Source organism: Diorhabda carinulata, chromosome 1, assembly GCF_026250575.1.
Source record: "Diorhabda carinulata isolate Delta chromosome 1, icDioCari1.1, whole genome shotgun sequence".
NCBI classification, from domain to species: domain Eukaryota; kingdom Metazoa; phylum Arthropoda; class Insecta; order Coleoptera; family Chrysomelidae; genus Diorhabda; species Diorhabda carinulata.
Window position 1 is genome coordinate 15,604,831 of NC_079460.1, and position 16,669 is coordinate 15,621,499.

General features: G+C 31.3%; 1 protein-coding gene across 1 annotated transcript; it reads left to right on the top strand.

Moving 5' to 3' along the window:
- Window positions 1–205: 205 nt before the first annotated feature.
- Window positions 206–15,352, top strand: LOC130901508 (uncharacterized). Its single transcript, XM_057812955.1, has 15 exons — window positions 206–681; window positions 775–1,082; window positions 1,133–1,404; window positions 1,828–2,139; window positions 2,214–2,387; window positions 2,776–2,955; window positions 3,244–3,377; window positions 3,695–3,836; window positions 3,899–4,301; window positions 5,947–6,124; window positions 8,736–9,021; window positions 13,995–14,148; window positions 14,235–14,434; window positions 14,620–14,757; window positions 14,810–15,352. The coding sequence occupies exons 1-15, from the start codon at window positions 410–412 to the stop codon at window positions 14,921–14,923; spliced, it is 3,267 nt and encodes a 1,088-aa protein (XP_057668938.1). The 5' UTR covers window positions 206–409; the 3' UTR covers window positions 14,924–15,352.
- Window positions 15,353–16,669: the final 1,317 nt, after the last annotated feature.

Here is a 16,669-nt window from a genome sequence, read left to right on the forward strand (position 1 = left end):
AAGTTATTTCCAACACTTCTTGCATAGTAATAATCATAGAATGAAAAATTTAGATAATACTCAGAAAATTAATATAGAACGTACTCTATTTGATTTCATTAGACTTTTACTTTAATATGTATGTTATGTATTATCTTGTTTTAAAAAACGCGATATAAAAACGTTTATTAATAGCAGATTACTATTATTTTCAATATTATCTTTCATTGTATCCAATTCGAACAAATCTGAAATTTGTCTAAAATATAAACAGAGATATTTGCTTGTTTTTAGAGTAATAAAGAAAGATAGATATATTATGCCAAAAGAATGGATTGAAGCTTACTCAATCATGATTTTATGATATTTTTTTATCAAAAAATAACATGAAAATCATACAATGTTAACTTATTAATTTCACACAAAAAAAATGGATTTTCTTGATACATTAAGAATTAATTATAGTAAATTAAAAGATGAAAACATTGTCAACATTCTTTGGAAGGAAATTCTAAAAGAAGAGCGCTCGGAAGAATATTTGGATCTACTAATAGAGTATAGTTTTCATTATCCAGTGGATTCTGATTCCTATTTGGAAGAATTAATACAAAAATTTGATGAAGTGCATATAGAAGATTTACGTAAAATAGATGGACATCTCAAAGCTTATTTGATCACTTTTTTGTATTATTGTACTAATAGGTTTGTATACAAAAGTTGTATGTATCTATAAAATTCCAAATACTTTTATTATGAAAATTATAGCCGGTATATATAACTCATTTATTTTCATAGATACAGTTGTAGAGTGCCAGCCAAAACCACAGTACTAGCATCAACCCTATATATAAAACTGATCTCTTTATCAAATATTGGAAAATTTTTCTTTGAGAAAAGTATGTTGAAACTGCAACTAATGGTATTCCTGGATGTTTTTCACGAAAGTTCAGTATCTGAATTAAATAGAATGAATATGCTGAAAGTATTAAAAGAATACTGTCTAAAAGAAAAATTGGACATAATTTTCTTGAAAGCTGTAATCAATACATTCATAGGAGTTACAATGATCGCAACTAAAGAGGTTGTGCAAGGAATTAAGGATGGTGAGTTATCGTTTTATGGAAAACATTAGTTGTAATAAAATATATTTCAGTGCAATCTGTACAACTGTACTGTATGAATTCGATAAAAGATATTGTATTATATGAAGAAAATGATAATAACATAAAATGTATGATGGGAGGATTGTTTAGGTGTTTTGGAAAAAATATTCCCCCAACTGTGCAAAATAAAACTGCTGCAAGAAGTGTTATAAAAGTTTTAATAAGAGACATTTTACAAGAAGAATTGGATCAATCTAAGTTTCAGTTTCTTCTTGAAGCCTTTTGTATTTCGTGGGGGAAGGAAGACTTTAATTGTTATGAGGTAAATCAAAGTAATTTGAAGAAATAAAATAGTTCACATGGGCTGTTGAAAAAGTCTATAATGTAAAGTCTAATAGAATTCTCCAACTTTCTAATATTTGTTAAGTTGAAAACATAATTTTATTAGTTCTATTATAAATATTTCAATTGAAATAGTGTAGATAAATATTAAATATAATAAATTTAAAAAATATTTTTTTGTGCAATTTATATTTAAAATAACGCTTTTATTAGTATGTGGCAAATAGCAAAAGCTGATACAATCTCCGTAATAAGGAATCTTTTTAATCAATTATTATATTTTAAATATATAATATAATAAGGGACTGCATATAGATGGAAAAACTCATTTGCAACATTTCTGACAGTCTTAAGGTAATTGATATACTTGTGGAAATGTTTTTAGCATATATTTTAATTTTAGGATGCTGTAGCCTTTATGAATATGTTACGATCTCAATATTATAAAGAATTAGTTAGAAAAATGGTTTCCTACACTCAATCCAAATATAATAAAAAAATATTTCTATCAAACGTAATGAATCTTCTAGTTGCCATGGCTAATAGTTTACCAACATTCAATTTGGATAAAATTGCAGTTTTGTATTCCTGTGCCTTAAGAAATATTGTTTACTATTTTCTAGACAAAGATAAGAAACTTGTGGATAAAGCAGTAGAAACCATGGCAAAAATTTGTCTAATGAAAGATAATGCTTTGGTTAATCTGATATTTAGTGTAAGTTGATCTTTATTCACTTGGTTTGTAGTATATATTCACATTGTTAAATAAATTATTAAATTCACTTGTAGCATGTTAGTGGAAATGGAAAATTTGTTAATATGAAGATAGAAAGTTTATTATTAGGTATTAATAGAATAACTGATGAAAAATGGGGAGTTTCTCAAAGGAATCAGAATCTCTTCATTATTGTTGCAAGATTTTTGTCCAGTAGTAGAGGAGTTAACAGTGATCTTGTACAAAAGGTTTGTATAAGCACACAGAACATATTTTTATGTGCTGTTAATAAAAACTCAATTGTGTATTGCAGCTCACATAATAGATTATATACTTAATATCTTGAGATTATAAGTTTGATAAAACTTGTAAATTTTAAAATTTACAATTTTAAATATGGTTAAAAAATACAGATATAGAAATATATTGAATCATAATTGATTCAATATATCTGCATAATTATATCAGGGTTATTTGCTATAAACTATCCAACAATTCTTATCATATGACTATTGATTAAAATATTCGAAGTACAGTGACATCTAAACTTCCAGGGGGTACAAATGACAAAATTTTTTGCTTTAACTATAAGAACTGGGATAAATTTTATATAAACCTTATTTTTTCTTCTTGTAGACTTTGAATGCTATCTGCAAAGATTTCACTCCGTTTTCTTTGAAACCATCTCTCCCAATCCTCCATGAACTATATTGTGTACTGGCCCTCAAAGAAGAAATAGAATCTGCTCAAACAGTTTTAAAAATTATTTTCAAAAGTGCTATGCATCAGGATGCTGTATCTGTGAAATTTGCAGAAGTAAGTAGTATAATATGGGAAACAAAAAGAAAATACCCTGAATTATTTTATTGAAAAAATATGAAAAATGTAACGTAAAATTTAGATTAATCAGCTTCAAAGTACTCTTATCTCTACGTTGGTAGGCTTCTTTAGCAATAGGGTATGAGATATAATAATTGATATTGAAACAGGGTTACAAGTTAAATAATTCACCTCGTAATTTTCTGTTTATATTCTTCGTGAAAAGTTGCAAGATTTAATAAAAATAAAGAATTGTGTATTTAAGTGATGTATTTTTGATTTTAGCATATCTTCTACTCTATGTTGAAACCATCAGTAATTGATTCTATTAGTTATGACCCAAAATATTATTACAATATATTTTTGACATCCGATTTTGATTATGAACTTCTCTTTTCAAAGTGTCAACGACTGATACAGTAAGTAATAAAAATAATAGAACTACATTAATGATTGTTTAATCCAATAAGGGTTACTGCATTTGAATTACCCTTAGTAGCGCAAGTATAGAGTGGCTTTTTTGCACGATTTGCTTCAATTGTATATATAATTGAATCAAATTCAAACTCTGTTTTTAGCAGTTAGACTTCAAGACTTCTTTCTCTGCTGGCGCTAACTACTGAACTCAAAAATAGTAGGCCTTATTGTACTTCTTAAGCTTTAAGTATCAATTTTTGAAAATATTCTCAGTCACTTTCTCCTCGTCATATATTAAATATAATTATATACATTTTAGACCAAATCAAATTGATAACGTTATAAAAGAGTTTGATTATGAGGAACCAGGAGCTGCTGTACTTCTTTGTTGTTTGCTCAATTATTGTAAATATGAAGATTCTACAGTTTTTGCAGAATATTTTATCGAAAATTTCTCTGAGGTAAATAAAAGGAACTAAAAATGTCAACTTTTAGCTATAAATATGTTCTTCAAATATTCCAGATCGCCATTAGACCCATGATGGGGCCACTAAGTATAGCCTTCAGAAAAATTATCATAAACAGAACAATAACTGTAAATGATGCACCACAGTTGAACACACTCCACAGTTTTTTATTGAAAGGCTTTTATGAACAAACTTACCAAGTCCCATGTATAAAGCCTGCATTTGATCTTATGCAAGAAATCAGAAGACTTCTGCAGATTGACATAGAAAATCAATTTTTAAATCAACTCTTAGAAACTACTTCAGAGAGAGCCTTTAGAAGAATGCATAGAAGGGAGATTGGAGATCTCAGTGTTTTTATGTACTTAAATGAACTGTGTATATTAGCAAGAAAACTTCCTTCTGAAGACGTTGTTAGATTTCTAATCGGTTATATGAAGAATCCTATTAAAATAGAAGGTAATTTCCATTTTTGTGCCTCAAAAGAAAGTTTACCTTTGTATTGCTTATTGCGTTACTCGGGAGCGGACCGTGTATTGTTCGTGCGTGTGTTTTATGGCAATTCGGCGACTATGGCGAGTAAAAAATTCGGCAATATTTGAAATGTTCGTCACTAAAATCATGCAGTAGGTGCTCAACTGATTAGAAAATGGGTCGAGAAGTTTGAAGAGACCTGAGCAACACTGTATAAACCAAAATCCGGGCGTCAAAGATTTTCTGGAACTATCGAAAACGTAGACAGTGTTACTTTGTTTATTCTTGACTAGTCACGAGCCTGACTTGTCTATTCAGAAGCGTGCTGTTGTTTTAAACGTGCATACTACTGCTACCACTGGCATTACGGCCCTTAAAGAGCCTTGGCCTCGTCCACCACATTCCCCCAGTCATCACGGTCGAACGCTCGGCATCTCTACCCCCTCACACCTAGCTCCCGAATCTCCTTTTCGACATTATCCAGCCATCATTTGCGCGGTCGCCGGCCCTTAGGCTTCTGACGCTCCTCAGACATACGCTCCAAGCGGGCTAGCCATCTGAGTTTGGCCCTCTTGACTTCTGTCTCCAGGCTGGGGTCTTCATAGAACCATTAGAGTTCGGTGTTTGTTCAGCTGCAAGGGGCGGCTGCTCAACACACAGGTTTCGCTAGCGTACATGACAACCGGGCGAAGAATTGTGTGATAGATCCGTTTTTTCGATCCCCAATTCAGTATCATATAATTTAAACGTGCAGATTTAGGGCTGAACCCTTACAAAATTCAGTTGATGTAAAAACTAAAGGTCCAGGATGCTGGTCAGAGGCTTGACTTCATAATCTAGATTATTGAACTCTTTCCAACGTTTACAAACATCTTGTTTTTAGATCAAGCTCATGTTCATCTTAATGAACACGTCAACAAGCAAAATTGACGCTACTGGAGTGCGACCAATCCAAAACACAAACATCATAAACTCCTACATTCACCTAAAGTGACCTTAATTATAGACCCTTACTTTTTTGAACATGAAAGGGGACGCACAGTTACAGTAAATTCAGAGTGTTATGTTCGGATCTTAGACTTCTTCGTGCCTGGACTGCAAAGCTTTAATGGTTATAAACAAAGAATATGGTTTTAGCAGGACGGTGCAACTTCACACATGTCCAATAGATCTCTGCCACGAGTTCGGAAAATTTTTCCTGGCAAATTAATCCTCAGGAGAAATGACATAAGTTGGTCTCCACACAGTTCCGATTTAACACCTATGGAATTTTCCTGTTGGGTTGTGTCAAATCTAAAGTTTAAACGAACAAACCGGCTTCCCTGGCACAATTAAAAGAAAATGGCCGTCACGAAATGGCATTCATCACGGAGAATACCAGTCGACCCGTCATAGGCAATTTTAGTTCTCGATTAAATGAATGCCTTAACGCAACGATTTATATTTAGACGATGTTATTTTTAAGAAATAAATTTCCAAGCAATTTATTTCAATATGTAACAAACATTTATGCAACAAACTCTTACTTTTCCTAAAATTGTTTTCAATGTGAATTTTTTTTGAGACACCTTCTAGTAATTTAACTCCGGTATCATCAAAAAATAATCTACATAATATCTACGTGTTTTAGAATTGAAAACATTCATGCCTGATATTTATTTACAACTACTTACATTATTTACCACAATGGCTATGTTGAATAAGAAAAAAGTTCCACTGGCACTAAAATATTTGAAAGATGTCTTAACTGATGAATCTCAAATAACGAAAATCTTGGGTTTTAAGTTATATTATTCTCTTTGCAAAGAGTAAGTATTTGAACATATCTCAATATCAATATTAAATAATTGGACAGGTAGATAATCATTAACTTTAGACATACTCATACCAATGATATCAAATGGTTGTTGGTTAAAGATAAAAGAAACTATCTAGGTCCTCACTGACAAAAATAATTTGAAGGATGACACGTTCTACTAAATCAGAAAAATAATATGGTAATCATGATATATTTACAACTATTTAAAGGTATACACAATTCAGTTCGAAAAAGAACTGTTGGAAAAGACTGAGAGCAATACTATCCAACAGTTAAGAGTGATCATATCACAAATTGTTGATTTGAAGTTTGATTTCATATAAACTAGACTACAAAAACAAACATCTAATCTTGGTACCAGCATTAGCCCTTTGTACTCCGTTGTCACCGTATCTACGTCATTAAAAGGCTAACATTAAATCCACTGTTGTGACTACGGTGACACGGTTGTTCTACTGACTCTTTGCTCTTAACAATTAGATAAGTGAAATAGTCTGTGTTTACCTTAAAGTGTTCATGATAAGTTTATCATGTTTTCATTATAATAAGTGCTTTGTTAAGTTTCTTTTCCTTATTAGTCCGGAAGCGGTCAATGTTGCCAAGGATAAAACAGTGGTATTCTTATTTATAAATTTTTAAATATGCGTTATACGAAAAAATGACAAGAGACCTTATCTTCTTAAAATGAGCCTTATATGCATGAAAAAAATTATCTGAACTGAAAAACCATTTGTTCATAATGTGTTTAAACAATTGCGATTTAAACAAAATGTACCAGTTTTTCGCAAAACGCCGGGTACATTTGGATTCAGCGGCTCAAAATACATAAGAATACCACTGTTTTACCCTTGGCCATATGATTACAAATGGCAGCATTGACCGCTCCCGGACTATATGATTATAACGTTAGAGGCCTTCGTGTAGTGAAGATGAAGTGATATCATGGGAAGCCACATTCATTTACAAAATTAATGTTTTCAACAGTTAATTCAGTTCCAAGGTCACAAGTTATCAACATCGAAGAACCACTACAATTTTTGAAGCTATATTTCACAGAAGAGTGGACGAAATTGTGTTAGAAACAAATAATTACGCCAAGAACAGACTGTCAAAAAATTTTTGTTAACTACACTTTCTGTAGTTTCTGATGTTTTCGATAAATGCATACATTTTATATAAGTATAACAAAAGCAAGATGGAAAAATCATTCTTCCATTTGAAGTTTATTAAGAGATTAGTCGATAAACTCGTAGATGAGTTCCACATATTCTAATAGACAGGAAAAAGGAAAAGACGCGAAATATTGTGATACTTGCCGCAGTTAACCGCGAATGCATATGGGTTATTGTTTCGAAAGATATCACACTTTAAGAAATTTCAAGTCCTAATATTTATGATTTTCTTTTATAAGTTAGGATATGTTTCTTTATAAAATAGCTGAGAAATGTTTTGTTTTATTGCAACGACATTTTTGTTTCCATCACAGGTATGTAATTGTAACTAATATAGTGCTGGAGTTATTGATATCCTCTATGAGTTATTAGGCTAGAGTGTAAAGGGTTAGTATAGTATAGAATGATACAAGACAGCCAATAATTTGAAAAAGACTTAATACTCCTTTCAACAGTGCAGAATAGTTAAATTCTGTAAAGAATTAATCACTTAAAAGCAGAATTGAAGGAAATATATAATTTAGTCGAGCATTTGAATGCCAATCTGTATCTAATCCTAGACATTCAAAACTGTTTCTTAAGAAAGGTCTAAATATCTTCTGATCCGATTTGATATCTGGCGACTAGCACTGCCAACGTCGTCCAATGTGAGTCTGAATTCACGGTTGAGTCAAGATGTAAAGAGATGTGAGAGTAAGGCTTGGGAGCTTTATTTTATTTTGGAAGGATCTGAAGGAGAGTTTTTTACAACAAGACCACCTTTGTAGAATTACAATGATAAATTCAAAGAATATCACAAAATTAATAAATAAACTTTTGATTATATTCTTTGAGATATAAAGTAGGAGTTGACTAGCCAGTCCACCTTACCAGGTGTATAAGTAATTCCTGGTCAATTCTCGCTATAATTTTGTTATAACGTCGGGTGTCCGATACTAATCTGGAAACAAATATTTTTGAACGGCCGTCGAGTCGGGAGTAAAAAAGACTATAAGCATCTGTGTTAAAATGTTTGTGTTTGGTTTTCCTCTGACCGTCGGGTAAAATACGGATCCAATGTAGGTGTAGCCTAAGTGGAAACAACCTACAGAATAATAAAACTGAAAATACCAGCGATTCTAATTTTGTGGAGAAGAGTGTGAGGTACTGAACTTATTTTGTGTATAAAAATCTATAGCATATATGCCTAATTTTAGCAAAACTCAGTATATTGGAATTAAATTGATTTAATCTTAAATTTTTTCCTAGGATATCCCTTCAAACCTCTCCTCCTTGTCATACTTCCATACCCTCAAACTCCCGGAACTATATGGCTGCTTACCTTCCTCCATCTAGTGAACACCATTGGATGGATGTAAGATTACAGGGTGTAAAGTAATCTGATTTTCCATTAGTTTTTTGTTTTACTGATTTATCTCTGATTTCTAGGATGACTCACGAGTTTGAGGAAGTGATAAGCTTTTCATTTAGAGAAATAGTTGTAGCAGATCCTTGTTTAACTAGATTGTGTATAATTGCGATAGAAGAACTAGTCCATCACGATTTTATAAAATTAGAAGCTGATAATTTCTTTAGATTCATTTATGCTCTTGGTTATGATGAACTAACAATTTTTATGAAAGACATATTGGAGAAACGTTTTATGCTATCGAATCAAAACGATATCACCAAGTATTATGTACAAACTATTATGTATATGCATACATATTCTAAGGTAATATGTGAAATAAATCAAAAACCGAGTATAAATTACACATATTGGGATCTAAACAGGAAAAGGAGAAGCAATCAAAACATTTTTTATTCTCCTATTTTTAGATCGATAGATATGCTCCTCAGATTATAACTTATACAGTATGGTGCAAATGAAAGAAATAAATTCGTTATTTCGTAAACCGGTGACTTTAAGGAAAAATCTTGAAACCCGTCGTAATATTATTTTTAAACAAGCTATTCTTAAGGATACCTTTTTATTTTGAACGCCATCACTAAAATTTTGAAATGGTAATCTTGGTGTTGAAATATATTATTTAAAAGGTCTTTTAAATACCTAACAATAACCATAATAATATGTACAATATTGATTTGCGTATTATCACAAATATTATTGATGAAATTTCAACAGATTTCTTAATAAAATGTATTAAATATCGATATATCGACACCCAAAAATAAATTTTGTAAAGGCCGTCACTGGTAATGAAATGTCCATATATGTAATACTCCTTTATGGACAGTTTCTATAGGTGTTCCGACTAAGTGAAACAAATAGTGTATCGTTCTCTCTCTCTCTCCCGAGCGCTTCAGTTAGTTATTATTTTCCCACTAATGATAGTTTAGAGAATTTTCAAGCATGCGCAGTATAGATAATGTGTCTCGAACGAAAGAGAAAATTAATTCTGTCGACACCGTAACGTGGAGACGTTTTTTCCCATAAAAACTGTCCATATAGGAGTATTACATATATGGAAATTTCTCATCTGCATACTTTGTACCTTTTTAGATAATCTAGTTATCAACATCAACATTGATACATTCAAGCTTAATTAAGTTTATGTCAAACGATTAATAGTTTATTGTAGTGGATGTATTCCAAGAGCTGACAGAAACGCTACTAATAATGATTGGTTGTGGAGATAACATACGTACGCAGTAAGAAGTATGTACGTTATTTAATAATAAATACCTCAACCGAAAATCAATTTCACAATCCATTGTAAGCAAAATTTAGAAAAAATTTAGAGAAACGAATCATGTCAAAGACCTTCTTAAAGATAGGAGGAATCTAATATCAGAAAACAAACAACTAGATAATCTTTGAGCCTTTCAAGATAATCCCCATATCAGTTCACGGTAAGTAGCATTAGATAATGACATGGACCATTCAACACTCCTTAGAAAGCTAAAGAAGGAAAATTGGCATCTCACAAGTAAAACTGAAATTTTCTTTTCTCTGATTACGCTACATTTCTATTTATGTCAATCATCAAACTTATCGGTACTGGATTATAGAAAATCCAAATTGGATGCAAAAGTACCTTACTCAATATCCACAGAAAATTAACCCATGAGAGCCCAAATATTTTTTTTTCGCTTTTTGTCAACTTTAACTAGTTTTTTCACCAATATGTTACTAGTACAAAAAGTACATTTTTTCTATATGAACGTTTATTTTTTTAAAAAATATGTGTAGCTAAATGGCAACGTTAGACAGAAATAAGTACAGAATTACAAAAATTATAGTAAAAATAAATAGCTTTCCTTATGAAAATAGGATTGCAATCTGAACAAAGTCCTACATTGCACTTTTTACACATTGTCCTCATTATAGAGCAGCATCCTGCACTTGCACATCTTTTTTTATCTGGCACACATATCATAATAAGGTCGAGTCTATCGTATCTGATGTCATCGCTTAGCGTGTTAAGTGTAATGCTATTTATTGAAGTACTAGGTCTTTAGGGGAAGTTCTATACCTGATTAAATATACTTGCACCAATTCGCATTTAAATTCCAGTTGGGTCATTTTTCTTCCACTCTTTCTATAAAGTAACCGGTCATTTGTAATGGAAACGTCGATTAACCAGGTGAATATGCACCACCACCATTTTTTGCACGAATTGTACTCACTTCGTGTCGTTTGATAGTCTCCCCCATACCTATATTATATTCGTCCATTACGTAGGGTCTATTGATATGAATGATATTTTTCAACTTTTGAGTATCGTTTTATTATCGAAATGGGGTATCAAAACAGGTGCTCGCTATGGTAAATACGTTGTTGTCTAGCCATCTAGCCACACTGTTCGTTCGCTCTTGCATATTGTTGACTCCTGATCTTTTTGTTGGACAACGGACAGTCCTTTGGAATTCTATTATCGCCTATTTGTAAGAAGGTTAACAAGGAAGTTTTATGGCAATTGTTTCTCCTTTGCTATTTCGGCTAACATTGAAACAAAAGGTGCTGCTGTACACTTTCCAAAAAACTGTTCGTCTTTAGAACTGCAATTTTTATTTTTACCCTGGTACATATCGCAGCCAATAAGATACCTAGATGCACCACATTTTAAAACCCAACCTTATCGATTTTCCACGGATGCATTGCCTACTTGGATGACGGTCGAAATATTTGATCATTGATTTATCATAGTTTAGGTTTTGTTCGGGGACAATTTTTTTAAGAAACCTTTGATTCAGCATGTTCAGCTGTAATTTAAAAAGCTTTAAAAGTTTTAATCAACTGCGTTGTTATTCGCAAATTGTATAAACTGTAATATTGTGCAAAATCGGTTTCTTTCTCATAGCATTTGAGACCATATTATTGTGCATATAACCTTGGGTATCCCATTAACTACGTTTTCGGGGGAGAATGTTATAGCCACTAAGAACAAGAATTCCAAAAAAACATTTCAGTTCATCAACTGTGATATTTGGATCAACATAGTTTTTGAAAAGTGCATAATCTCGTGTCTCTTTATGCAAAAATTGGAAAATATCGAAAAATAGCTCAAATAACTCTACCGGAGATATAATATTGGTTGCAGTCTGGTTCGGAGAAGGATTTAGACGTAGGTTAGGTCGCCAACAGTGATTTTTTTCTACAGTAGTTGAAGCTGGAAATTTCCTCTTCCGATGGTCTGTCTTTGGTACTGTTTTTAAAGATTTCTGTTTGATCCGCTTCTGTAATAAATTGTTTTCCTTTAGTATTAATATCGTTGGTCATATCTTCTTCAATAGGACCAATTCTATATCCATCTGCTAAGATCAATTCCGCGCCAGCTACTAATTGGCGACCAGGTAGCCTATCTATGTTACAATCAATGTAATCTTCATCCCCCGATTCTTCATCAAAGAACTGGGTTCGGCGGGTTCAATATATATTGAGTCCACTGGTAGTTCATTAGATTATGCAATTTGAAGAGCTTCCTCTAAAGAAAAGCCTCGCCTGACAAACAAATTTACATATTTCACATCGAAACTTTGCGTGCCTAGAGTTCCCTATGGCTACACATCAAAATAAACATATGAGGTGTAACACAAATCGGTATTATCAATAAATTGTCTTATAGAAACATGTATTTGTGTTTACTTATACCACATCACAAAAGTATGAATATATGTTGATGGTGAAAAAAAAATTTGTACTTACTCGAACTGTATGTCCAGGAGTTCCGTTAACCTGCTGACGAACAGCTGTTCGAACACCATCTGCAACTTGCTATGAGTAAAGAAGTACATATATTTGCCGCCATCTATCCAATACTTTAATAAACTCTTTTGAAATTCGCAGTGTAAAATTATATATTTACTGTGGTCATTTGGCAACACTTGGCCTTGATGGGTTAATGTTTGGACGGGAATAATAGATAACCGGATTATTAGACGAAACTCTTTTGAAGAAACCTTAACAGGTCTTCGATATTTAGAATTTCTTCGAAAATTGTAGTAGCTCGAATTGAACCTGTGTTTTCGAAACAGAAATGATTTATAACTGCAGCAAGATGGTACGTCTTCACGCTATGCATTCTTGTTGCGCAACTACTTGAACAATGTCTTTCCAAATCAGTAGAATGGCCGTCTAGATCACCTGATTTGACTCCTCTTGATAGGGGACAATTGAAAAGTAAAGTGTACCAAAATAGACCACAAAATATTATTGAACTCAAAGAAAGGATATGTATTGAGGTTGCACAAATAAGTCTGGAAGTAGAAAGTTTGCGACACGTCTGTCTCATTTTATTTTAGCTGAAGGTAAACAATTTGAGCACTTACTTTAGGTTAGGTTTTACAATTGACTGTTATAATGAAGATTTATTAATTTTTTAAATAAATATAAACAACAATTACTAAAACATTTATATGGCTGGATAGACCTTTCAAATATGTATTACAACATCTGTATTTCCATTTAAAAATTTCGTTTCATTTGTACCATACTGTACAACTCTTCAATTCAACTTTTTGAACCTACTTGTTCAACAAAAAGGGTTTTAAGCATTGATTATTGCTTCCTATTTTTCTATTTTATTGGAAATAATCCAATGGTATGCATAACTAAATGAATTGAGTCCTCTTTAGATCTTGGTACGTGATATATAAATTTTGTTAATAATATACTACTAATGCCTTTCTGGTCAAATAAACGAAAGGTTAACATATTGATTTGGAAAATATTTTGTTGAAAACAGAGATCAACTTACCAATCTAAATTTCAATAGAACTTTGCCAAAAATTAATTACAAACTTAATTGTTCCATCAAAATCCCATTTTACTTTTAGCTACTGATTAAAATTTAAATCGATCAGTCTTGAAACAGGAGCAGGCTGGTATATGAGTCACAAAAATAGGAATTTTTAATTAAAAACATTATAATTTGTGACAAATATTTTTTGCATACATTATATCGCAATATCTTATGATTCAACTTGATAGATAACTAATAATACCGTCTACAAACTTAAAAGCGAAAAAATTGCAGTACTTTGGAATTTTGTTTTTGAAAAATTTGCTATTATTATGCAATTGATTCAATAAGTCTTATAATAAGAATAAGTCCTTCGTGTACAAAATACTTTCTATAAACATAATTCAATGCCTAATTGGAATGTGATAGTGGTGGTTTTTGCTTTGACAGAAATATATTTCCAACAAATATATTTACAAGTTGTGATTTAAATTTGTTACAGATGCCTAATTATCCCATTAGTAATGAATTCATGCAAGAATTGGTTAGAATGAAATTGAGACTTAATTGTAAAAATGAAATTCCTGTATTTTTATTCAGTCATTTACCGATTAAGAAAAAATTTAATGTTTTACAAGAAATTGCTTGTATCTTTGGTAAGTTCATCAAGCAAATGTGTAAAATAAAAATGAATTATATTTTCTGTGTTTGTTGATAATCAATATTTTTCTATCATTTATAGACGATATAGTCAGGGGCCATTGTAAAATAGAAGTTAACTTTTTCCCAATGTTGACAGATCTAATTTTGACATTCAGATTTATGAAAAAAACAAGCACCGAAACGAAAATTGATAAAAATTATTACAATTATGTATGTAAGGAAATTCAAAAGAAAATTGTTAAATTTGATGCTTCGTACAAGGGTCAAAGTTATTATAATGTAAGTTGTTTTTTTTTCTATAATTTTTATATTGAAAGATATGAAAAGTTGATTTTATCAATGTCATATTTTGGATTCCTAGCAGCCAAACATACTGCAGAGAATTGTTCAATTGCAAATTTTGTTGTCATACCAATCCTTTTATTATTTTCTAATTTTGTAAAACTATAATTTAATAATTTCAGGAATTTGAAACTGAAATAAGAAAATGCACATTATCTCTTCTGAATCTTCTATTTTTGGAGAATAAACAAATAGCAGATGGAATACAGATTATACTGTTTGACGCTTTGATGCACTGGATAGATTTTGTCCTGCATGAGGTAACTAATTCTTTATCCAACTACCTACCATTTATTTAGTTTTTTTTTTTAGATAATAGCCTATATTCACATAGAAAAAGGGCGAGATTTTGCTCAGTACTTTTCCAAGTTGGTACAATATTTCAAGAGAAACCAGCCAAAATTTGGATCTCCTAGTAGACAGTAAAAGCTGCCCGTATTGTTTTATTTTTATAATAATGAGTTTTTCCAATGTAGTCAGCTTTAATTTGTTAAATATGAGTTTAAACGACGTTACTACTAGAAAGTTTTCTTTAAATTACTTCATATTGAAGAATAAGTGTTTATTATTGTGATGTAAATATATCTTACGTTGTGTAACATTAGAATGAAGTACAATTTTTCTGTTTATTTTCTTCAGTAATTCGTATGTATCTCAAACTTCTGTCCAATACACATCATCAAGATGCAAAATGTAAATCAATGTTAATCAAAATACCATTTAAAATTCCTCTAATACTTAAAATCACTTTCAAAATATTTTATATTGTTCAGCAGGTGTTCTGTGATAATTCCTACATTCCCCATGAAATATATTTTTATGCATATATTAAATGGATGTTTGACATAGCTGTCAGTTTGTGTTTTTTTGTACTCCTCTTCATATAATATTTTTCGTTTCTATTCAATCCATTTTTCTTCACGAAAAAAAAAATTTACAAGGCTGCGGTCGTTTCAAACAACGCTTCGATATGGATATACCAACACCAAGCTCAAAATAAACAGTGACTGCAAAAAATATTTTAATATATCGTGTCATTCATCATTTTCTTCACAATTTAAAATGCTGATCATATACCAGAAAATCAGATTCATTTACATCTTATTTAAGAAAAAATTGAGGGAAATTACTAACAACGTTACTCATAATTGACAGGTATCATTGCAAGGAAAATCAAAGTGGCATTTTTGTATGATTTTGGCCTTAGCTACCAAATTTATTGAAAAAAAAGATAGTAACTGGAAAACAATTCTAAAGGAAAATGTCCTTGCAAAGATGTGAGGTACCAAAATCAGGTTTTATCTATCTAGATATTTTAGTTAGAGGAATATTTCTTTAAGACAAAAATAATTATGTAGATGAGAGCTTACTAATTTGTGTATATTAACGTATAACAAGCAATATAATGAGAAAATATCGCTATGTATTGTTAATATCAATGCATTTGATTGGTTTTTCATAAAGTTAGCTTAACACTTTAATAAGCTGCTCAAATATGAAGGTATTAAAATAATCCTTTAATGAATCTTATGAGAGCTGTAATGTTGTATTTTCTATCTTTTGTTTATGAGATATATATGAATATTAGCAATTTAAGTATATCTTAAAAAAACATATTATATTTTTTTAAATATATATTAAATTTCACTTACTCAATGTTTACTTAACTGCCTGGTAGTTCTGGAATATCACTCAACACACTTCTACTAAATGATCAAGTCTGGGTACCTAGACATTCTGGAATGCGTTAATTGGCAATTTAGCTGAGGTCACCACTTTCATTGGTCCAGAGATAGGAAAAAAGGTAACAAAAAAGAAAAGTTAGATCCTGGCGAATGGTCAAAGGATAAAGATAGGTTAAGAATTTCGTTTCTATTCTACGAACTGGCCTAAAAAGCTAGATCACTCAGATAAAATAGAATTGAAAGAAATGCCGAACTTAACAAAAATTTGTCTCGCGAATTATTATCTGTAGCTCATATAAAGAAGCCACTGAGACGGCTACTTTTTTATGTACAAAGCAAGCACAAGAGGATAAACCTTACACTCGATTAGTTCGAGTGGTGCCTATCGTATGAAGATGCCCGTCTATATTGACCTTGAACTTCTGTAGATTATAGTGGTCGGGGAAAAACGTGCCATGGTCAGCTACCACAGGCTTACACTTCTCTA